Source organism: Mchenga conophoros, linkage group LG4 (genome assembly GCF_057382185.1).
Source record: "Mchenga conophoros isolate Kocher_MC1m ecotype Shallow Benthic linkage group LG4, M_conophoros_male_GT1.1, whole genome shotgun sequence".
Lineage (NCBI taxonomy): Eukaryota > Metazoa > Chordata > Actinopteri > Cichliformes > Cichlidae > Mchenga > Mchenga conophoros.
Genome location: NC_140529.1, coordinates 37,315,414 through 37,339,900, shown reverse-complemented (window position 1 = coordinate 37,339,900; position 24,487 = coordinate 37,315,414). Strand labels below are relative to the sequence as shown.

Below are 24,487 nucleotides of genomic sequence, written 5' to 3'. Positions count from 1 at the left end.
CCTTCTGTGCGTTTCAAGTTTTATTGCTTTTTCAGAAGCAGCGCTGAAGGTAAAAAACAACAAAGGCCAGAACAGGTCTTCAGCACTTCATGTGAGCATGCAAGCACTTCATTTTACAGAGTCACATAAGGCAAAAGAAAAACACCAGAGCCTGTTGCTTTACTCCCACCCTGAGCGGCTACTTATAACAGGTCCTGACTCAAGGCTTGAGCAACCCAACCTACACATCCTCATCCTACATTTTAGTGACCCTACAGTGAGTAGACAACACTACGACATACTTTTTTTAACATAAAACACGAGTAGCCTTCACTGAAGTAATCGAATCTCCTCAGAAACAGAAGATGTTTCAGATTTCACTCCTGGAAAGACAGAAGTAGCCCTGCAGAGGGATCTAACAAACGTCTCCACAGACTAAAAAGTGCCTAAACTACCCGTCTGCCACACAGATCTCACAAATCTCCATCATTAGAATCATCTAACATCTACACGTTAGCTATAACATCAAACTTTTGGACGGAACAAATATTTTTATAAGCATAAAAGCTCATCTGAAATATCCTGAGGGTCGCCAGAGGTACTTTTTGTAACTACCGTTTGCAATCTTTAACCAGCAGGGGGCAGTGTTTCACCAGATGTTGCGGCTGCTTTCCCAGACCTGCTGCACTGTATCCTGGTACAATTTGGGCACAAATTTATAGCAGTTATTTACATTCTGTTGGTAGCTTTGGTTCGTTTTGGAAGGTTAAAAAGTTTTGTTTCTTGTTTGTTTAAATGCAGGAATTTACAATAAGTTATAAAGTTTCACCCTGTTAGAGGCATTAATGTTACCTGTAAATTTCACGTCAAGCTGGTGATTTAAGTGAAACATTTTAAGTATAAAACTGAACTTTGGTCTGAAGGGAAGTCTCCAGAATCATTAGTAATCATCATCCAGGAACGATGAATATCCACGGCTAATCTTTCCTAATGTTTCCACCACACAGAGAAATAAAACCGGTTTTATCGGGTTCATCTTCTTCACCTGAGCGTTATGGTGCGTTCACAGAAAAAAGAATCAAAGTTTATGCAAAGAAGGAGACTAAATTTTGAGCTGGTGACATGAATGGAGGTAAAAATATTTCAGGCGATCAGCTGAGATTCTCCTGACACCCGTCGCTGTTTGAATCTCGAGGCATTACTCAAGTTAACTTGGAGAACGTGGAGAAAAGGAAGACTTCCTGCGAAACTCTGAAAATATGCTACTGAAACGTTATTCCAGCTGTGGGCTGGACTCTTCCTCGTCTCGTTGGCTGTCACGATTGAATAATTGTGGATTTTCATATGACGATTCTTCGATTCTTTAGTGTGAACGCACCAAACGAGGTGGACAATGCTTTCGCTCTGATTTTGAAAGAAATCATTCAGCTGCTTCTTCAGAAAGTTTCATCCTGCAGTCGGACTGCGAGTTAAAAACAGCAAAGTGGTGAAGAGCTGGTTTACGCTGCACTACACTGAGAACAAAGACTACCAGTTACAATCCAGGAGGGCGGAGTCAGACCAGCTCATTATGTCCATCGGTTAGTCTTCGTGAAATAATTGTAGATGACAGAATTATGAACGCCACGTGTGGACGGACAGCCACAAACTTAAACTGTGAGAAAGCCTCCTTCCTCTACAATCAGGTTATTGATGACAAACTGAGCTGAACTCCATAATTAAGACAATAACACTAATAAACCCAAACAAAACCGTTTACTGTGTTCGGCCCACCTCAATCTAGGTTTTAGCCTGACTTTGACAAACTAAAATGAAATTCATGGAGAACTGCCCGAGAACCAGAAGGCAAAGAGTGAACCACAGAACGAGGCCAAAGGGCCACATGGAGCTGCAGAGGAGCCAACTTCTCACATTCAATTAATCATTATAAACACATTTAGACACCTTTGACAGATACATCCCAAAATGGTCACCTGGTGTCGCAGGATCCTTCAAAAATAGTCACAGACAGCGCGTCACCTTTCCGTGACCGTGCTGTCTGTGACTTCCTTATAAAAGGTCAAAGGTAACAACACTATTTCTTCTGAGCTTTGCTGCCTCAGCAGTAAAATCTTCAGTCATGTTAGAGCTGGGCGATATAGACAAAAACATTAATACACATTACATCCTGAGCGGTCACGTGACCGCTCACCAACAGTCTGCGTCCACCTTTCGTTCTGCTGTTGAACATAAACGCTGCTTGTTTGAGGTTCAGTCACTGCGGGTTTAAGTGGAAGCTCTGTTTCAAAGACTTTTCACAGTTGCTCTTTGTGGTAAAACAAGAAGCTGCAACGCTCCACCAGACTCCATTCACAAAAACAGGAAGTTTACCTGCCAGAGCAGAAGCTGCTCATCATTAGTTCGTGTTACTGCACGGCGGTGGTTACTGGCAGAGTTAGTCGTTCAATAGTTTCGGTTGGTTCTAATAAACGTGGTGGCGTGGAAGTTTGGGAAACACCTCTGGGGTATTTCCTGGCTCAAGATGGGCCTTTAGTAGTTGACTTGCCACGCCGCCCTTTTAGTTTAGCTTTAGTTACTATGATAAAGGTGGTTACAGAGGTTTTGCTAGGAAAAGCCATTAATCCCAGCAGCTTGGGGCAGGGTTGTAGCACAGCGGCAGAAACCCTGCAGTCAGTTTGGATCTGAAGTGACGGGTAAATCCGGCTTCCTGCGAGGTAAAAATGTGTTTTTGTTAACGAAGTCCGATTCCCTCTCCTCAAGTTTTCTGCTACCACAGACATCAAGTTAACATGTACCGTTACATTTCAAGTCATTATTCACGCTACACGTAGAAGTAAACCATGTGGATTTTTTGAAAATATATCGACGTATTTACCAAATCGACACATTGCCCAGCCCTAAGTAACGTAGTCAAAGTCTCTGCTCAGTCTGTAAGAATGTGTAAACATATCGTCTTTCTAGGCCACCACGTGTGCTCATCATCTCCTCTCTGTGTGAACTCAGAGACACTCCTGACGGTGGAAGCTTCTTGACTGTCAGGAGGTTTAAAGGCAGTTTTACCCCCCAGTGTGTGCATAAAGGTGCCCGTCCAGTGCTCAGCCATCAGACGTCTCTCAAGCTCACTTTGTGTTTAATCTGAACAAAACTTTTAGAGGGAGAGGGGAAAACAAGAAGATCCAAACAAAAGGAGCTGAGAGGGTCCAGTAGATCAGTTCAAAGCCAAGTGCGAGTGCTGAAAAGAGTCCTGTTAACGAACAAACAAAAACATCCCGACGTGTCTGGAGTAACGTGTCCTCAGAGCTTCGGTAGTCTGTGTCCTGAAGAGGCGACAAGGGCGATACCTGTGTCACGTTCGGGAGACCCGGGGTGGACGGAGACGACGGGCCCAGCAGCACTTTTACTTTCACAGCAGCAGCTTGGATCCAGCTCCTAAATCCAACCTCTTAACGAGCCTGGAAACAACAAGTAAACAGTCACAACCTCTGAACGTCTTTCAGTGCCATCTCTGATCAGACAACAGAGTGAGTATTTCCACTTCACAGGACGGACTTTAATAAAGATCAGTAAATCTGCAGAACAACCCGGGGCTGCAGCATCGTACGTTACAGCAAGAAAATCAGTCGTTCATCTCACTAATGCGCTCGATGCTGACCGGCGAGGAAAGCAACAGTGGAAAGTTTAGATGACCAAACACATGCATCCAAATTTTTAGGCCTCTCTCAGTAATATGAAGGTTCCCCTGATAAGCAGGAGACTTACAGTGAGTCTTACGCTGCCTTTCATGGCTGCACAGAAGCTCACCCCTTGTTGTAGAGGCCGTTGGTTGGATGGCTCTCTGAGGAGCTGCTCTGACCCGCTGCTGCCCCCTGTCCACCAGCGTGGGCTCTGCGATTCACCGCCTGCTCTTGGACATATTCCCGACACGATGCCAGCCTGGACTCCAGACTCTGAACGGAGAAGAAAAAACGAAAGGTTCAAATCTCTGATTTAATGAGTGTCACAAACCACCGGCCATAACGGACCACATGTTCCTGTCATGTGACACCAAGTACCTTTTGTATAATTTTTAAGGCTTTTCTTGCTTTGCTCCCATCTTACTATTGTTTATCTAAAAATATGCCAAGTTACTGTCTTCACTCTGTACCGGTGATTTAAAAACAGAAAGAAAGAAAAATCACTGGCTGTGTTATTCTTCCCAAAAGTCAAAGATAAGTCTGTGTAATGTTTAATGGACTCTGAGAAACTGCCTGCAGCATCACATGACGGTAAGTCAGATGATGAAAAACACGAGCCGAGCTTCTTACCCCGACTTTCCTCAGCAGCTCTCCGACAATGTTCAAAGCAGAGATCCTCGCCGACGTGGTGAGCGGGGTCCCAGACAGGCTTTCACCTGAGAAACAGACACGCAGCTCACAGTGATAACGAAAACAGACGAGCAGGATGACCGATTTACACTCGATAAAGCAGTTAGTTAAAGAAAACATTCACAAATAATCAGATTCATGAATATGATCATCATCTGTAGCCAATTCAAACTTATCAACAATCATCACACTCTTATTGTGAAAGTTCACTGTTGGCGAGTCCGCTCCGTCCTTTCCTGCCTCGTGTTTCTCTGGTGGAAGGGTCGCCCGTCGACAGAGTCGGACTCCACCGGTGATGTCAGGCTAACCAGAACCTGCAGCAGGATGAGACCCGACTCACGGACCCACACGGACCTAAACTGAAGCTGCTGCTGCAAAACCCACTCCACAGGATCAGGGTAACCCATGCAGGACAGCTGACACATACAAATAAAGTAAAATAAAAGCTGAACACTGAGCTCGACCCGTTTCTCCTTCAGGATCCACAGAAAATAAACACCAAAGGGGATTTTCTATATTAAAAGTGCTGCTGCAGCCTTTCCACTGGCGGTTTTGTTCAGAAAAGACAAACAAAAAACATCATATTTTTTCTTTCTTCCTGGATACTGTTGCCAACTACAAAATGAGCCCCCAGTATTTTCGGTGTAGTTTCCACCACGGGGCAGCTCAGCAACCAATCAGGATCGGCGCTGATCCTTTCCCAGCAGCAGTAAACACGGGCAGTTTGGTTGGATTTCAGCCGAGCAGTTTGAGCGCTTATCGCGGGCAAATCCATAATTAGCAGCAAGAAAAGAACAGCATTGTTTTTTATGATGCCAGAAGCTTTTATAGTTGTTTTAGTGTCACTAAAGAGAGTTTATCTGTAGGGATCTGAAACTTTTTGGAGCTTTTTCTTGAATCAGGCATAAAGCATGTTCTTGGAATCGCTGTGGCTCAGATACGACTGATTATAGAAGAGCTCAGGTTGTGTTTCAAGCACATTTTGAGAAAGTCACACTTCATAAACAGAGCTGGATGGTAAAAAGGTTAACACCACCACAGAACATAGACTGACCTCTGCTGACGGGGGGCTGCGGGGTGCTGAAGGGCTCTGCGGAGGCGGGGGGTCTGGGCGGCGTGGCGGCGGAGGGAAGGGGCTGGTTAGAGGACGAAGACGCGGGTTTGTCTTCTGTTCTTTTGTCTAACGGGGTGAGAGGAGGGGTGGGCAGCCCAGCCGAGGACGACGACGCTGATGAAGAAGGCTCTTTGGCTGCACTGCTGAAGGACGGTTTCCTCTCCTGTACCTGCTGTTTTTGCTGCACGGCGAGCTCCTGCCTCAGGTCTGTGCAGACACACAAAGAAGTGATGAAGACGAGCAAAAGCAAACACGAACGAAACTGCCGAAGAAAAAGATCTCGCTGCACCTCTGGCTTCGTCCTTCAGTCTCTGGACGGACTCTAACAGGTTCTCCTTCTCGTCCAGCTCGCTCTCGAGGAAGGCGTTCCTCTCTATGACCTGATTCATCCTCTGCTCGAAGTCCTCCAGTGACATGATCGTCGCCCTGAAAGGCACCGAACCAGAAACATCACAAAACAGACCGTTTACAGGGTCACTGCATTAAAATCAGCGAGTCTGTCCTGTAACAAGAGAGACCAGGAAAGAGGACAGCAAAGCAGACATGGAGATGAGCAGACACCAGAGCCGCTGCAGTTTTGCTGTTGAAACTATGAAAGGTGTTTTTCATGTTTCTCCTGAACTTCTGGAGTTATGAAGGATCAAAACTGAAAAACTGAATAAAATCTGAATCCACCTGTTACTCAGAAAAGATTCATTTATGAAGGTAAAATTGTACTAAAAGTGTCTTTAAGTCAAAAAAATGTCCGGATGTCTGACCGGCCTGGATGTGACAACCAAGGCTTTTTGCCTCCCTATCTGGAACCAGTACCACCGTACTGGCGTTCCCTACCACTGTCACTGGATTTGCGGAAGCGACGCAGGAGACGGGGTCACCGTGGAGGTCGTCTTGTCAAGCTGAAATCCTGGATTTCTCATTTTCCCTATGAGCTCCGCTCCATCCGTGACTTTTGGTTGCATTGCGTGCCGTGGACTCCTGGTTGGTTCCCGTTGCATCTCTCGAAAATGGTCCTGCAACTCTCTGTCCTCTACGACATTTGTGCTGGCGTGGAGTTGGCAAAAAAACAAACAAAAAAAACAAAACAACCTTCGACCGGTGGATCTGCTTGCTAATGCCTCGGACGTTTTGGGCCCAGTTCCTCTCAGGCTGGGTCTAATAAATACCAGGTCGGTGGCAAACAAGACCTTCATACTGAAGGAATTCTTTGGCTGTATCCCAATTCAGGGTCTGCAGCCTTAAAGGCCGCATTTCAAGGCCGATTACGTCACAGCGGCGCGCCGAAGGCTGTCCCAATTCAAAGGCTGCTCGAAATGCGGCCCTGAAATGCGTCCTTCATTTCCCTGAATTTTAAGGCTGTGGCGGTGTAGACTTCGTGGCCCAACATATCCCAGAATGCATAGCGCGGCGGTGGGTGTGGATAAAATTGCCGGAAAAAAAAAAAACTGCGGATGAGGGGCTCCCGAAGAGTAAACTTTAAGTACTGAATATTACGTCACTTATGTGCAAATGTTTAATAACGAAGAACATTAAACATTCCTGTTGGCCACATGTCGGCAAAGTCATGTGACATTAGTGACGTTTGTGCTAACTTGGTTTTAAAGCCTTTACTTTAAAATATACGCCGTTCAATAGCTGAGCTTAATCTCACAGAGAATGATCAAAGCTCATGTAGAAACAAACAAATGAACAAAAGATTTTCTCCTTCATTTCTGTCAAACACAGCTGTATGACACGTTTCCAGCTGTTAGTATCATGGTTGCTAGGCAACCTGGGCATCGCAACGGAGGCTAGACCGTCCCATTTCACAAGCCTTGCACTTCCGGCATTAGCGGTCTTTGAGTACGCGGCCCTTGAGGATCGTTGAGGCTGCGTACTTTAACGCTGCAGACCCTGAATTGGGAGACAGCCCTTGTATCTCGTGTTCTGGATTTGCTCTTCCTGACTGAAACCTGGATTTCTCCCGCTGAGTTAAGCACCTTCATTGAGCTAGTGCCGGCTGAACCTTTTTTAATGTTCTGAGAGCTTCTGGTCGTGGAGGAGGGCTTGCTGCTGTTTTTAAGGCTCATTTCATTTTTACCAGCTGGTTAGTGCATGTTTAAAAAAAAAAAAAAAAAAAAGGATTTATTTTACTAATTCATTTATGAATGTTTGGAGTTTTTCCTTATTATTTATAGATAGATAGATAGATTTTTTTTTTTTTTTTTTTTTTATTCTCCCCCAATTATTTCAATTATTTTCACTGTTTCTTCTTCTAATTTATTTAATAGGTTATAAAAACATACATTGTTCATATTTTATCAATGTTTTATTTCTGTATATTTAATATTTTGTTTTTGAAAAATATCTTAAGGCTCATTTTTATATTTTAACTGGACAATATCAAAGAACTGATTGGGCGCTGTGATTTAAGGTGGTACCACAATCATCTGATTTAAGAGCATGCATGTTCAAAATGTCATTTATTTAATAAATCAGTAAACCTGGAGCCCTGCAGCTTTTTGTTGTCGTTTCTCTACATTTGTCTTCTGCTGGTTTCGAGCCCGTTTTGGTGGACAGATGTACAATTTTCCAGTTTCTTTTACCTCCACTTAACTTAAATTTCTTCATTTATTTCTGGAAATTCAATAAAACCATGCTCATGCTCCTCCTGACCTCTTGGCCCTCTCCAGGTCGTCGTTGGCCTGCTCCAGCTCTCTGATGTATTTGTGAAGCTGGTCTCGGACGGCAGTGGTTTCAGCCAGGTCTCCCTCCAGGCTGGAGATCTGCCGACAGGCCTCAGAGTGCTGCGTCTCATACTTATCCTGGCAGGAGGGACGAAAATACAAGAAAAATACAGTCAGAGAGAGAATGAGAAGCAAAATAAAGACAGACCTCGGCGGCTGGAGTGGAGCAGATCTTCAGGAACTCGGCTTAAACCTCAACAAATATTCAAGAGGATTGATTTCAGCTTTAAAGGCAGAAATAAATGAATAAACTTTTGGTAAAAACAAACCGTTTCAAGAATCAAATTCACCAGAGAACCTTTCAAATGCCTCACAAATGAAGAAACCACGACTGAAGGCATAATATTCAACTTTTATAAACAAATGTCAGACTTGAAGAGCTTTTTTCGCTCGTTTTCAATCCAGCCTTTAGACCCGAGCTCTGTCAGAACCTTTTGTTTGTCAAGCTGCTTCACACCGACCTACGAATCATTCAAGCATAAAAGGCTCCAAAGCTAAAGCGACGAGTCAGTCAGACAATTTAGCAAAGAACCAAATTTCATTTGTATCTTCGGGCACTTGGTTGCACCCAGTCTGTCACAAAAACACTTCACATGTTCACATTTCTTTAGTCGAATCTTTTATGCCAGGTTGAAAGTTTGGGCTCAAATGTTTGATTCAGCAAAGTGTCGCCATGTTTCAGTTCTTCAAAGTCTGGTCCTTCGCTTACTTTACTGGAGTTATTTTGGCCTTGTCAGAAAATAAATAAATAAATTCTCATCCAGCACAGCAAAAATCCTTCCAAGATGAAGCCTTTTCTGTGCCGCGAGACCATCTGAACTCTGTCTCTTATTTCGTACACCTGGAAGGTTTTTTGTGGCAGGGTTCGCCTCCAGGACGTCAACATTTTCTCATATTTCTTGTGAACGACAGAGCAGCCAGTGTTCAGCATTTATTTCAAAACCTTAGTCATGAATCGTGCTGCATATTTAGATATTAATATAAAAAACATCTAAAAGTAAATTATTCTGCATTTCTCTCTCCAACGTTTTGGTGACACCACCGTCCCCATCGATGCTGCTCACACAGGCAGCAACGCCGGAGCCGTCTGCACAGACGCTCCACAGAAGTCTGGGTCCAGCGTCAGGCTGCTGCGTTCTGTATGACGAGGAGAAAACGGCACCCTCATCATTACAAGCAAGCGTCAGGGTTGATGTTGGCTCTGAGCAGTGAGCGCAACAGCAGATACAGCTGTTAACCGTCTTATCACTGCAGCGTGTGGGGACAGTTCACCATCAAACACAATGGCATGACGTCATTTTCACTGTGCCTGGCACCGGGGGCGCGGCGCCCACCATGAACAAACTCTGCGCCATTGTCCCCTTTTTGCTTTTTAACCGAGCTCCTCAAAATGCCGGCGCACACCCGGCTCTGTGCACAGCAGCGGGACAAACTAATGAGATTTGTACCAAGGATCTTCTGGAGGTACTGCCATCCCCTCCAGACACAGATGGAGCGCAGGAGGCGTCAGCTGCCTCTCTCTGGCCTGAATCGATCCTCTGTGAGAGCGAAGAGCGCGCTGCTTACGCTGAGCAGCGGCTCCTCTTCACTGCAGGCAAACCAGAGCCAGAAAACCCGACTCGCAATCAGCTGAGCGATATGAAAATCCTCATCAAAGCCGCTTCAACGGTCAGTCGGCTGAATGCAAATTCAAAGACGGCTGAACACTTTAGTTCAAGTTTAGATACGGACTTGCGTCACAGAAGCTCCTTTCAGAGTTTCTGCAGGATCTTAAAAGACAACATTTATGCTTTTTAAACATCAAACACTGTGAAAAATTAGCCATATATCCGAGCCTAATACAGGTTCGGTCACCAGTGCAATAACCCTTTCAACATTTACTTTGTGTGAATAAAGTAAACAGAAAACTGAGGAAAGACTGAATTGAACAGAACTGTCTCATTTGTGGTTTTCACTACTTTTTCTTTATAAATTATGAAACTGACTCCTATAGCATGGCAGCTCAGAGTAAAGCTACTGCTATTCCACATCAAGATGAGCCAGGTGAGGTGGTGCAGGTATTTGATTAGGTGGAGATTCTCTTCATTTTGCTTCGTCAAAGATTCTCATATTTGAAATCTGCCCATTATTTTCTGTGTTTGAAGCGCTGCATTTCCTCAGCACATTAACATATTCACTTTGACTAAAAAATGATGTGCATGTCTGGAAAATAAGCAAATGATCCTGCAGCAACTACGTCACTATTTGTGGAGGAATTTTGAATCGAAAGGACTCTGAAAGCTAGTTGTTAATGTGAATCTCGGTGTACACGGCTCCAGATTTGCACTTTTTGCTGATTTTCCATCTCGTTCAGCTGCACGCTGGTAGCAGACTGACTGTCTTGTTGCTACAGTTACGCACCAAAGTCACTTTGAAGATTGTAAATGTCTGCAGCTGGTCGCAGACCTGCTTCCTGTGCTGAAGTTCATTGCACACAGTTGCAATAATTTTGGTCATGCTGTGGTCTCCCACCACCGTTTCCCCCACTGTGACTGTAGCTTCAGAGAATCAAAGGGAGTATCTTGAAAATCAGGGCTCTGTTGGAGGTCTTCTCTGCTGCTGAATGCTGGAAAGTTTCATTTCTTCATTGGTGGAGTCTCAGTTTTCAGTCTAGAGTTAGCTTGGAGAGCTGAGATGCAGAATACTGAGAACTCCTTGCGTCTCCCGTACCTTATAGTTTTCCAGTTCCATGCGCAGCCGGTTGTTGGCAGTCAGAAGCTCGCGGTTTCGCGTCTCATACTGCTTCAGCTCCGTCTCCAGCTCCACCTCGTAGTCCCGACTCATCTGCTGGAACTCCTGCAATTCCTCCTGAGCTTCCTCTGCACTGAAAACACAGAACATGCCCCGCATGTTTGTTACCGTTGGATATTTTCACTGCAAATCAATCCCAACTCATAAATGAATACAGCTCGGGTTGTGAGTTTGGTTCTTCCAGTGAAAACAATCAGACCAAGACGATGTTTAAGACAAAGATCTGGATCAATTTAAACCAGATGCAGCTGGACCCAACTTGACCAACATAACCACAGTCAGCATTATGGGAAGCTGTTTAACTGGGGGAGGGGGTACAAGCATGTTGGGATGCTGTGCAAAATAAAAATAAAAAGAAGGCGGCCTTCATTTGCAGACCTCCCTAATTACAAATAAATGTTTAGTCTTTGACAAATCTATTTTCACTTTTCATTTGATTACAGCAACATGTGTCATGTATCAGTAAACTGCAAGAAGACCTGCATCAGCGATGGTCTGGCGGAGCATCAGTGCATGTTAGATTGGTAATATGAACATCTGTGAAGGCCCCACTAATGCTGAACGACATATGCCCCGAACCCTAACTCAGGCTGCAGAGAAACATACAACCTGTTATTATTTGCGTGTTGCTCAGACTCCAACACACAGCTCCAGATTAAACCATCCCGCCTGCAGTCTGAAAGCTCGTACTAGCAGGCAGCTTTAGGACCCAGGGACGCAGTATTACACATGCGGTTCACCACCATGGTAACTTACGCTCCAGACCTAACCTGCTCAGAAGCGAGAACACAAATCAACAGGTATTAAATCACTTTCTACTGGCCAATCAGCTCTCTGGAAATGTGCATCAGCATTGCTTGAAGACAAACAAGGCCTCAGCACCCAGATAGTAAGAGCGTCTGAAGTTTATAAGAGCACCAGTAACAAACAAAGATCCACTGAAGCAACGTCACTGCTGCTTTTCGTTCCGTTATGTACGATTTAAAAACCATTTTATTGTTCTATGAGCCTAAACATGTAAACTTCAAACGGCGTTCTTACTTATTGATAACCCAAATTTGAATTTTGCTTTTGTGTTCTTTGCTTTCAGAGCGTTAAAAACTCCTAACGATGGAGCAGAAATGATACAAAATAAAAATACAGTGAGATTAACAGAAGACTTAACTTATACAGTCATGCTTTTAGTCAGCTTTCCTTCTGGGCTTCAAATAAACTTTATGAACATAGCAACAGTTTTCCAGCCCAACTGAATAAACCTCGTAAAGCCAACTCTCATTCACACGTGTCCACATGCCCTAAAAATCAGCTGCTGCCAGCAGACCTCTCAGTGTTTCTGCTTGGTCAGATGCTGCAAACCCTGCCTCGGCTACGCTGTTAGACCCCAGGTTGATTTATTTGTGGATGTTCAAGTGAAGCCAGATAAGGAAAAAATATCCGGGGTATGTTAAACGTGCTTTAGCGGCCCCTGACCGATCACCTGTCGAAAACATTTGGCACATTATGAAACAAAAACCTACGACAGCTGGGAGTGCTGAAATCCAATATCCACTGAGAACGGAGAAACATTTGGTTTTCTAAACACTCTGAGCGCTGATAAAAGAAGAACGTGATGCAACACAGTGATAAACATGTCTCACTCCCAACTATTTTTAAACACGCCACCAGCGGTGAATTTAACGTGAGATTAAGATACACATCCACTTCATTCTATATACAGCTTAGGGTTTATAAATTAATAAAATTATAAGAAGATCACCAGGGGCCATACCTCTGTTGGTGCTTGGCAGCCTGTTCCTTCCAGTACTCCAGCTCTTCCTCCAGGGACCCAAACACTGGAGGCTCCCGGTCCCCCATCTCTAGGGCAGGCTCTTCTCTCACACACCAACACTAGTCTGTGGGCAATTTCAATAAAGAGCTGAACTACTGTTTGAAAGCGGCCAGTTTATCTTCATTGTTACACAGGCTTGTGAAAAAACAGGACCTGAAGTAGGAAATAAATTGAGATGATTCTTGTGAGTTTTCGCAATAATCCGGCACGAAAAGAAGCAGAATTTATACAAAATAAATCTGAACTTTCAGAGTTCGCTCGTCGCAGCTATCCGTGGTGTAAGGGCGTGCTTGGAGAACATCGTTCAGTTTTAAGTGCAGTTTATCGAACACCTGAGTGTATGCCGAATTAAGGAGCATACCGTGTTGCGTCCAAGAACGTAATAATATTTCCAACTTCCACAAATAGTGTAAGCAATTGAACTAATGTAAACGATTTTAAATGAAAAACTTACATGGAGTCTGGTCACACTGTGAGCGAGACCAAAAAAGGGAACTTAATGAGCAGTAAGACTTGCATCAAAACCTAGAACTTAGTTTATCTTTTTTTTTTAATACTAGTAACACATTCCTTTAGAGTCGTATTGGTTTTTAACTCGTATACAACAAAGTTAGATGACTGCAAACAAGCCACCGCTAGCCACCTAGTTGGGCTAACGGAGTTTAACCATTTAAATCCCCGCTGAGACTAACATATGACTTCAGCTACTTACGCTCAACAGTTGTCTCCGTTCGACGACAAATTAACCAGATTGAACTAAATCTAAATCTTCTCCATGTCTTCTTTAACTTGTGGCGCTTTGACGATGAAATTTCAAGCAGAATCGTTCAAACAAACCAATTTAACGGACTCGCCTTAAATTGGAGAACCGCAAAGTTGCTGCTCTTTGGGAAGACGTCGAACAATACACTTTGCCATTCATATTGTCCAGACCAATCCACCAATCAGAGGTTACAAGGGAGCCTCGTTGCCTCTCGCTATTGGTGAACTGTCTGTCAATCAAGGACTGGCAGGCGGGGTTTATAATTATTGTCCAATCACAGTAATGATATCAATGTAGAATGGGGGAATCTACCAAAAGGGATCTTAACAGTCCCAAGAGTCTAGACGTTTTTGATGGATTACCAGAGGATGCTGCCTTTAAGTGCTGTTGGAAATGTGTCGAAAAAACAAATATTAAAAAGTTCTAGAATATAGGCATGTAAAAGTTATTAACAAGACCATTATTATTTTTAATTGCAAAATAAAAACATATATAAATATATTTATGTTTATATTTATTTAACAATTTTTTTTGTTTCATAAATAGCTGCCAGCCATAAAGAAAAGTGATAAATTCAGATAGAGTTTGTTTGTTTTTTGAAAGGGTGGTAAATTATTTTTGCAAAAAAGTTCAGGAAAGCTTTTATTTTATTTACTTGTTGTTTATTTTGTGTGTGCGTTCTACTTTAAAGAGCCCCTGCTCACGACAGTCCTGTGTTTGTATTGCATATTGTTAAAAGATGGCATTTAAATTATTTTTGTATTCTCTTGGAGTGCACCTTAAGTTTTCTTATTGTTAAAGAAAAAAGTACATTCATAAGAAATAATATTGTTTGGAGAAGATAATAATGTACCATCCATCCGGCATTTGTCCAAGGCATCCTGGTCAGATGTTGAGCCAATACTGAAGGATGCAGCTGTCACTTTTAGAAGATGCTTATTTCTGCTACTGGTATCTTGGTTCTTATTCTTTCAGTCACTACCAATAATGACGAGGATACTGGTGAGGTCACAAATGTAGCTCAGCTCAGAATCTGTAAAACAAAGGGCTGGTGTGACAGGACAGGATGGTAGTAACAGGGTGAGACAGAAGCCAGACGGCTAAAGGAAGATTCGTTCATGCTTATACTTTTTTGCAAATGTATATGTGCATGTTTTTTTGTTTTGTTTTTTAGTAGAGCTATTCATTTATTTATGACCTCATTATTTTGGCAGTGCTGGTCCCCCCTAGTTGCCTTTGCAGCTTCGGTCTCCCTTCATCTGTCTGCAGGCATCCCTGGCTCTGTGGCCAATAAGACCACAGGACGAGTGTTGTCACCAAGTACTTGCTCAAAAGAAACCTCAGGGTTTCTCAGTGGAAAAAAACCACTTGTTGTTTTCACATAACCAGACAAGGAGCTGTGTGATAAAGCTGAAACTGTGTGGATGTGTGATTTAAAAAGAGATCAAGAAGCATGTTAAATATTCAACTTCTTTGTCTGCTTACTTCAAGTTACTTTTATTTCTGCCAACCCAAATGTGAGTTTCAGCTTTTTAAAACAATTTTATAAAAACCAAAATCACTTTCCAACACTGGGTGGCAACAGAAGCTTCATCATGTGATCACTTTTTTACTGAGATGACGTCATTAATGGTTATTTATATTAACCATTGTGTTTTTTTTTTTGTATCAGTTACTAAACCTGTGCTTAAATTTAAGTCCTCTGCAGCCGCCCCCCTCACAGTCCTGTTGATGGGGTCAGAGGTCGGAATGACTGGGTCAACTCTGTCCTTTTGCAAAGGGATTAAGGAGGCCTATCTGATCCTGGTTAATCCACCCGCACATCACTGGAGCATAAAGCTTTTATACACACACACACACACACACACACACACACACACACACACACACACACACACACACACACACACTGTACCCTTGCTTCATATCTGTGCTGCATGTTTTGAGTCCACACACTGACAGCAGATTATAAACATGAACATGTGACCGTCACTGACATTAGCGGCAGTCTGGTTAAAGTGATACATCTCTGTTTTAAGAAATACTTTTATTTGCTTTTAGAATGAAATCTATTAAAAGACTGATGTCAGTACTGTGTGTTGGTAAAATCTAACTTTAATTTTATTCACACTTGTTTTTGGAGTTTACTTACTTATATTAGTATTAGTTGTCTGTGCTGAGCAGTAGAGTTGACTAAACTCATTTAAAGGTAATAATTTGTATTAAGAATACTTCCTCTGTGGTGAGAACAAAGACTCACTGGGCTGTTGATGTTTCACCTCAGATCTTTGATTTAGTCTTCACTTCACTATGATGTGTTTAGACGACCACGTTTGAGACTTCTGCAGTGATCAGTAACTTTAATAAATCCAGCTTTCCTGTTGTCTCTGCAGCGTATGGGTCACAGAAAACAGAGAACCCTGTCTCTGAATCGTAAATATTGTGTACATGCTATAAAGTAAATATCCAGCCCATTTATAATGACGCTTTCTTACGTCAGCATGAATTTCTTCACTATAATTTAGCTAAAAAATATATTTATCTGCCCTGCGACAGACTGGCGACCTGTCCAGGGTGTACCCCGCCTCTCGCCCTATGACAGCTGGGAAAGGATAAGCGGAAGCGAATGGATGGATGGATGGATAATATTTAGCTCTTCCACTCTTGTTTACCGGTACATTAAGTGACTTATCCTGTTATGCACACTAAAAACAAAACAATGCATCAATCCTAATTTAAGGTTAGCTAATGTTTTAAGACTCTTTTTAAGAGTTTGTATTAAAGGTTTTAATTAAAGCCAGTCTGTCGATTTTTACAGGATAGCTCGATCTGGTTAGACAAACAAGTTGCCAGAAATTGGAAAACAAAACAAAAACATAAACTTAGAGTGATGTACTTAAGAGTCAAATCTTAGAGAATACTTAGACTAAGTTAAAGTGTTTATTTAATCATTTTAGTTTTCATTTTTGAGCACTGCTGGGAAAAGACTTTGAGCATCAGATTCCAGAAACTGGCCTGAAACACCTCCTCATGGTGCTGCAGTATAAATAGACAGCGACTCTTTAAGATTCCTATATTTAACTGTTAACTGTGGGATGATTCTGAGACTAACACAGAAAAATTCATCAGAATGTATTAACTGTTTTTCATTTAACTTATATAAAAAGTAAAACCTCTTATTGGACGATAAATTCTAGAAGAATTGGTGCGTATCCTCGTGAGAACCTCGTGAGATTCTAGTCGCTGAGGAAAAAAGTATCTTCCAGATTAACTTTTTTGTGATTTCCTGCCCTTTTGGAGCTAAACAAGATCACCAAAACACATGAAATATCACTGGAAAGGCCACAATGTCCTCTTTTTAGCACATCAGTACTTAGTGGGGTTGCTCAAATAACTCAAAAGATAGAGACCTAAAAGAAATGTCCATTACAGAGGACATAAGTGAACAGGCTGGGTCTCAGGAGGGTGGAAACAACATTTACTCCACCCCTGTGACCGTGCCGCTAACTGTGGTCTTTATCTGCTCCGGGAACCTGTTTAATGCTCAACAGTCCAACAGCCTCACTGTTCATGGCTTAACTGGGACACAATTTTCCCATCGCATCTCATTCGAATCAGGACAATAACCCCGTCCACTGGAGACAACAGGAGAGAGCTGTTTGACCGGTTTATTGGTGTCAGGTTTACTCTGTGAACACGTGTCAAAAGGACGCACAAAGACGTGGCCTCGTTGTGAAAATATTAAAGTGATGGAACAACAGAACAGCTGAGGTCATCACAGCTGCTGTAAACTAGTCGCTGTAAGATCCTAGTGATAACTTTTATAAACCACTTTGCAAAATAAATGAACATTTGTTGAGGTTTAATGTTCTAAACATGGAAAACAGGATTTCTAGGTTTATCCACTGAAGGGCTGTTTTTCATTTGATACATGATCTCATCTGATAACACCAAAACCAAAAGTCTTACAGAATCAGTAAATCTAAACTCGTGTAACTCAGGTAAGTGATGTGAACACAGTAAGGTTTCTGGGCTGATGGCAAAATACAGAACAGTGACAAATTAAATAAAAACCAGTGAAACCTGCGAGGGAAGGCTCGCTGCCTCCTGCTTCATCCTGTGAAGGAACGCTTCCCTCTGCTGTTTCGGGGCCTAGCAGGGCGTTGGGATGAAGATGACATTCATCACTAGCTCTGGCCTTCACAGTCACATGATCTCAACCCAGCTGACCACAGGTGGGAGATTTTGGTTCAGCACTTTACTTTTCCTTTAATTTGTCACTCACCTGTATTGGATGGTTCAAGTAACAGAACAGGATTCAAATGTTGTAACTTCACATTTCAAACTACCAAACACAGCAGAAGTGGGATGCACTGATACGTATCCTGCTCTAATAACTTATAATGAGCCCTCTGGGTTCCCTCCAGGCCTTCAGTGAAGTAAAGTAACCTTCTAGTAATGGTCTAACTCTTCTTCTTGTGTATCTGTATTGATACAGATGTTTTCTGGTAACACCGCATCTCAGGAAACAGGACATCAGGTCAGTCGCTTCTTCTCCACATAAACGTGAGGTTTAGGTTACGTTTGCACGCTTGTAGGGGCAGGAAGGGAGGAGGTAAGGAGGAAACATCTGTAATTCTACTTGTGCATCAATCCATTTATGATCTCCCACCAATCCAAAGTTGTGTCCAACTAGCAGCAGGCTGCCCAGGCCAGGTGTTCTTAGACCAAATGAGCTATATAATCTCTCCAAGAAGGTCTAGGTCTAGGCCAGGGTCTCATCCCAGTTGGGTGTGTCCTGAAATCGGCCAAAAGGAGGTGCCCAGGACACATTCTAGCTGGATGCCCAAACCATCTCAACTGCCTCCTTTAAAAAGGTCCCCACCACATTTCTAAGCCACCTGATGCAAGTAACTGACAGTCATCTATCTTTACTGTCTAACTGCTCACCTGCCTGCTCGATCCTTCATGTATATTTATTTTTAATATTACTTATCTAGTGGCATTAGCGGGTATTCTTTTAAATTCTCAAGTTTGATTACTTTGACATTTACTGAGCACAATCACACAGAGTGAACCTTTCTGAGTTTTTATCCTGCAGATACGTCAGTGCATCCCAGCGCAACTACGTTTTTAATTGTACATACACACATAAATATACAGCAACACACATCTTTCGTAGCATTGATTGTAACTGATGGCAGTCACCAGTCAGCCAAACACATCTGCAGACTTGTTGTCAACAGAAAAAGGCACGACTGGTATAAAGCAGAAATATCAGCCCTTGAAACTGGTCTCAGGAGCTCCGCTGAGCTGCAGGCTCAGATCAGATCAGGAACCAGTAGCTGTGGCTCGATATGTCAGATAAAACGTCCCCGTTTATTTCAAGTGAAACCTGCGATGTTTGAAGTCGAGACGTCACCACAGCTGCAAACATCTGCTGTTCAGCTTTAGCCCTGCAGCTGCTTTAGTGCTGATTCATCGCTGTTTGCTTCACTTTGGTCCAGAGCAAAAATAGACTATATTGCCAAAAGTGTTCACTCACCCATCCAGATCATTGAATTCAGGCGTTGCATCACTTCCATGAGCACAGGCGTGTACAGCCAAGCACCTAGACATGCAGACTGCTTCTACAAGCATTAGTGAGAGGATGAGTCGCTCTCAGGAGCTCGGTGAATTTCACCGTGGTACTGTGATAGGATGCCACCTGTGCAACAAGGCCAGGCATGAAATATCTTCGCTACTAAATATTCCACAGTCAGCTGTTAGTGGTTTTATAAAAAAGAAACGTGGAAGTGAGTGAGAAAGAGAGCAACTCAGCTACAAAGAGGTAGACCGACCTGAAATCACAGGTCAGCGGATGCAGAGGTGCATAGTGAGCAGAGGTTGATCGCTGGTTTCCATGGCAACCAAGCCTTGCATCACCAAGTGCAATGCAAATGGTCAGATGCAGTGTGTAAAGCATCTAGAGCAGCAGAGATGTGTTCTCTGAAGTGATGAATCAAACTTCTCCATCTGGCAATCTGATGGACGAGTCTGGGTTTGGTGGTTGCCAGGACAACAGTACTTCTCTCACTGTATTGCGCCAAGTGTAAAGTTTGGTGGAGCGGGGATTATGGTGTGGGGTTGTTTTCAGGAGCTGAGCTTGGCCCTCAGTTCCAATGGAAGGAATTCTTCATGCTTCAGCATACCAAGACATTTTGGACATTTTCATGTTCCCAATGTTGTGGGAACAGTTTGGGGATGGCTCCTTCCTGTTCCAACATGACTGCACACCAGTGCACAAAGCAGGGTCCATAAAGACGTGAATGAGTCAGTTTGGTGTGGAAGAACTTGACTGGCCTGCAGAGTCCTGACCTCAACCTGATAAGAGACATTTGGGGTGAATTAGAGCCGAGTCTGTGAGGCAGGCCTTCTCATCCAACATCAGTGTCTGACCTCACAAAGGTGCTTGTGGATGAATGGTCAAAGGAAGGAAGAAGAGCAAATACTTTTGGCAGTATAGTGCATCTCAGCAGCTTCTTGGTGTGTTTCTAAGCTCCCTGAGGTTGAATGGTGACGACCAGCAGCCTCATTTGACCCAAAAAAAGTCTCAGCTACACATTAAATAACCTGATCTAATGAGTTTAAATGAGCCTTCATGCTTGCCTGAGCAGGAACCAGTTTAATGACCTTGACCTTGACTCACAGTGTACTCGAAGTAAATATAATAACAAGTTTTCACACCGAATGAACCTTTGCAACGAGAAATGAAGGACAAGCTTCATGTTGTCGCTTGTGCACAGCTAAATCGTATGATTTACCATTGCTTTATATAAAGATGCAAAATAAGGGAGAGGGTTTAAAGAAAAGTGAGCAGAGCTGCGGGACTTTTACCTATGGTTGCTCCAAAAAGATTAAAAATGCATGATAAAGGACGGACGCTTACTGAACCCTGAGGCTGACCCTTGTGGATGTTACCAGACTGATCTAACCAAAACTGACTAAAGAGTTCTGGGTACCAGCTGGAGTACTGCATTAATGTGTAGCTTTAGAAGATTCTCCTGTAGCTGTGAGAGCCTTTAAATTGGTACGCAAACAACATCATATTTTCATAAATCCTAAAAACGTTCATCGCCATAAAAAGAATCAATAAAACACGCTGGACTCATAAACTTCCTTGACAGACTCCTGCCTGTCAATCAATGCCCTTAATTTAAAAACTCGCCTTCAAAATCTACATCAGTCAAACCTTGTGACAGACAGTGAGAGTATTCAGTGATTTTGCTTTCATTCGCTCCTCAGCTCTCATCGTGCTGGTTTAAGTGGAGGTAACGAACTCTCGGTCTTTCCTCCACGGCTCAACAACCTGAATGACTGAAGCGGCTTCCTCTTCCATTCCTTCCTCCTCGCTTTAGTTTTCCCGTTGGGTCTTTTGCTTCTTCCGGGCCAGCCGGGCCTCACGCATCTCCTCCAGAGTTTTACGTGGGTCCATGATGAACGCAAAAGCCACTCCGGCCGTGCCATCGCCGTTCTGCCGAGAGAAGCACAGGAAGGTGGCCCAGAGGAAGGCGCAGCAGCCCATGAAGGCAGTCCGCATGTACAACGGCATCAGGACGAAGTTGAGGAACTAGAAAAGTAGAAGCAGAGAAGAGGACCATCATGGAAAAGGGTCTTCTGAGAGGTTTTCCTGTCAGTGGGGTGCACACTGTGATTCTGAATCTACACACTTCATGTGAAAAAACAACAACATTTACCAGTAAATAATATCAGACAGCACAGCAGCAAAATCTCTGATTTTTAGTTCCACTCCTCTGAGATTTTTATTTTTTCTGACTTTAAACAAATAAAAATGAAAACAGGCTCACCTGCATGAATGGCCAGTACATGAGTCCAGTCTGAAAGAGAAAACAAGACACGATCAGAGTTTCCATCTCCATGCACACCTGAGAGGATCCCAGGGAGAGGCCAGGGATGAGTGTAGAACTGAGGCGAAGGTGCTGTGATTGGGATGCTTCCGTTCATTAAAACATCGCACACAGAGCTGCCAAACTGCACGCAGCAACATCTGTTGCTTTACTATTTAAAACATTGGTCACTGTGGATCCTTCTAAGGTTAGAAAAGAGGACATATCTCACTCGCAGTTTCAATCCACTCACTTAACGCAGCTTGAAATGGAGAGTCAGCAGCAACGCCTGCACAACTGCACTTCAATTAGTGTGTGCAAATTATTATACTCCTTAGAGTATAATTTACACAAAGGTGATAAAGCAGAAAAGATCTGAATAAGACAGAGATAGAAGGGAGACACGCCAATCTCAGAAAAACAGTGAAGCATGGCCACCAAACATGGTTAGAGCTCAGCACTGAAGCTAAAAGACTGGGGTTAGAAAACGTTACATGAAAGAGAAGTTAGGTTTAGGTGTGGGTTACAAGTTAACAGAGGGGGAAGTGCAGCAGCAGCATCCTCCTCTGTCACACTGATCCTCTGCATCTCCTCCTTCACTACATCCATGAACCTCCTCTGAGGTCTTCCTCTTCTCCTCCTGCCTGGCAGCTCCATCATACTTTGTCCAGTAGATCCTCCCTCCCACCTCTGCACATACTCAGACCACCTCAGCCTCTCGAACTCTGAGCTGTCCCTCTGATGGACTGATTTCTAATGGTGCTCACTTTTGTTGTTTAGTGTGTGTGTGTGTGTGTGTGTGTGTGTGTGTGTGTTTAGTCACTGTTTTTCAAGATATTGTATTATGCATAACTGTTGTCTGCGTGTGAGGATGGATGACTCACGACTGCAAGTACAAATAAAGCAACCCGAAGCTGTTTTACTGTAATCACAGCAACATGACACTATGAGTCACACTTGGCAGGACGTCAGCTCCTGAACGTCCTGAAACCCACTGACATTTTTATCCTCTGGCTGAATTACCCCGCGTGCTCTCCTCCGGGCGCCGAGCCCACTGCGCAAAAGCAGAAGTGCCGGTGGCGTAATCTACATTAATCCGGTTGTGAGCTGGCAGCGGCAGAAGCTACCGTGTGTGAAAGAAAGGCGACTTTCCTTCGTTTCGCGCCGCTGCTGAAGCGCTTCTCACCTTCCAGGTGTTGAAGAACTTCTCCCTCCAGTCCTCAAAGACGTCCTCCTTTCCCTCCAAGAAGCTCACCCCTGCGAAACAGAGAGCAGGTTTAAGGCACGGCTTGGGACGTGCGTCTTTACGCACAAATGTAAAAACTATGGAACAAGACCTCACCTTGAACACTTTAGTATTTGACTGAGAGACAACCTTGACCGGAAACCACTTCACCTTCACACTCATTTAAGATGTTAGAGTTTCATTCACAAACTGACACTCTTTAGATTTTATAGTAATGGTTTGTCCCGATTGTCCAATTATCACTCATTATTCTGCGTCTGCGCTCTGGCTCCGATGGCTGGTTGACATTTATAGTTGGAAAAATAATCAATAACTCTCATATTTGATGTTCCGACTAAAGATAATATTTGCTGGCTTCAAACAAAAGCGCACTGAAGGGGGGGTGTACTCACGCGCTTTGCTTTAACACGAAGCAAACTCTCAGTTCTGTAACCCTTAACGTGGATAAAATGAAAGCTGCCCATCTTACCGGTGTAGAAGACACTGGTGGCCAAAGGCGACGCGAAGCTTTGGTCCAGCAGCAGTTTGCGGAAAACCATCCCGGCGGACTTTCCAGGGAAGCGCCTCTCCAGGGCGCGTAGCCAGAAGTAGTTAAAGTTTCCCTGGAAGCTGATTGCCACGATGGCGACATTGCGAGTGTGTTTCCAGTCCATGTGCTCCTTCTGAGCGATGAGCTGGTGGACTAGGTCACCGCCGGCGAATAAGCATCCGTACAAGGTGACATTAGCCAGCCAGGGGAATCGCTTGGCGGCTTCTTTGAGTACAGCTCTCCTCATCGTCTTTGGCACCGACGGGGACGCAGGTGCCTACAGAATGACCTGCCCTGAGTGGTTTCACCTCAGCAGTCAGGATGCAGGCATACCGGTTGGATTCGTTTGGCTAGGCCCTAGTGCCAGCCTACTGGACGACAGGACGCAATCCATCAGTGCGCCGTAATCTGGGAGGGATTACACGTTTCCGCTGGCAGCAGGAATATCGCACATCATCAGATCTCAGATGAGAAATGCCCAAAAAACTCCCCGAAAAATGCAATGCATAAAACCTGCCATGGCTTCGCTTTGGTCACGGTAAATTTAAATCCAGATCATTCTTTCTACTTCCCGTGAATCAGGTGCGTCTCCAGCAACAAATCCTGCAGGTCAAGCGCTAATCTGCTCAGGCGTACATCCCGTCCAACTGCGTCACCAACACAGCAGCACAATTAATTTAATTTGACCAGATTCCATTAAATGTAACATTTTACACGCCAAATATTTAACAAAATTACTCGGGAAATTTACATGTAATTAAATTATGTAAAAGTTAAGAGTTTGGGCAGAATCTTTCTGAGTGTACAGCCAGGTAAAGACTTCAAATACTATGGAGAAAAATGTAGATCTCTCATTCTGAGGATCCTTAAATAGATTATCCTCTGTCTTTTCTTAAAGGCCTGTACAGCCAAAGGTTTTCCCTAATACTGCAACTAAATCAAATAAAACCAGGAGTTGTCTGGAAAGACATCACGAAAACTTGAATGATGGAAGGTTGTGATCCAAATGCCATATCCATTACAGAGCACTAGAGGGCGACATCTCTCCACACTGGGGCTGTTTTCCTTTTCTCGCTTGTGAAGTACAAAATTAGAAAATATATACGATAATATATATATATATATATATATATATATATATATATATATATATATATATATATATATATATATATATATATGACATTTTAATGTAGGAAAAGGCTAAATTGTATACATAACTATTTATAAAATATACAGTTTATTTATTGATGTATTTAGTCAGT

At 43.3% G+C, this 24,487-nt stretch overlaps 2 protein-coding genes across 2 annotated transcripts; both read right to left on the bottom strand.

Moving 5' to 3' along the window:
• Nucleotides 1-2: 2 nt before the first annotated feature.
• LOC146576728 (nuclear distribution protein nudE homolog 1-B-like) lies at nucleotides 3-13,728 on the bottom strand. The gene is made up of 9 exons (XM_085272194.1): nucleotides 13,511-13,728; nucleotides 12,739-12,862; nucleotides 10,890-11,043; nucleotides 8,110-8,258; nucleotides 5,747-5,883; nucleotides 5,398-5,664; nucleotides 4,284-4,369; nucleotides 3,781-3,926; nucleotides 3-3,431 (listed from the first exon to the last, which is right to left on the bottom strand). Exons 2-9 carry the CDS (start codon nucleotides 12,822-12,824, stop codon nucleotides 3,383-3,385), a joined length of 1,074 nt encoding a protein of 357 aa, XP_085128320.1. The 5' UTR covers nucleotides 12,825-12,862; nucleotides 13,511-13,728; the 3' UTR covers nucleotides 3-3,382.
• A 1,075-nt stretch (nucleotides 13,729-14,803) lies between these two features.
• LOC146576727 (mpv17-like protein) lies at nucleotides 14,804-24,158 on the bottom strand. The gene is made up of 4 exons (XM_085272189.1): nucleotides 23,163-24,158; nucleotides 22,634-22,704; nucleotides 21,409-21,438; nucleotides 14,804-21,170 (listed from the first exon to the last, which is right to left on the bottom strand). Exons 1-4 carry the CDS (start codon nucleotides 23,467-23,469, stop codon nucleotides 20,955-20,957), a joined length of 624 nt encoding a protein of 207 aa, XP_085128315.1. The 5' UTR covers nucleotides 23,470-24,158; the 3' UTR covers nucleotides 14,804-20,954.
• Nucleotides 24,159-24,487: the final 329 nt, after the last annotated feature.

Coding starts and splice junctions, on each gene's coding strand:
- LOC146576727 (XM_085272189.1), bottom strand. CDS start 23,469: ATGAGGAGAGCTGTACTCAAAGAAGCCGCCAAGCGATTCCCCTGGCTG. Junction 22,705..23,162: donor CACCAGTGTCTTCTACACCG/GTAAGATGGGCA, acceptor TCTGTTTCGCAG/GGGTGAGCTTCTTGGAGGGA. Junction 21,171..21,408: donor TGTACTGGCCATTCATGCAG/GTGAGCCTGTTT, acceptor CTACTTTTCTAG/TTCCTCAACTTCGTCCTGAT.
- LOC146576728 (XM_085272194.1), bottom strand. CDS start 12,824: ATGGGGGACCGGGAGCCTCCAGTGTTTGGGTCCCTGGAGGAAGAGCTG. Junction 5,665..5,746: donor ACTGAAGGACGAAGCCAGAG/GTGCAGCGAGAT, acceptor GTGTCTGCACAG/ACCTGAGGCAGGAGCTCGCC. Junction 3,432..3,780: donor AACGGCCTCTACAACAAGGG/GTGAGCTTCTGT, acceptor TGTTGTTTCCAG/GCTCGTTAAGAGGTTGGATT.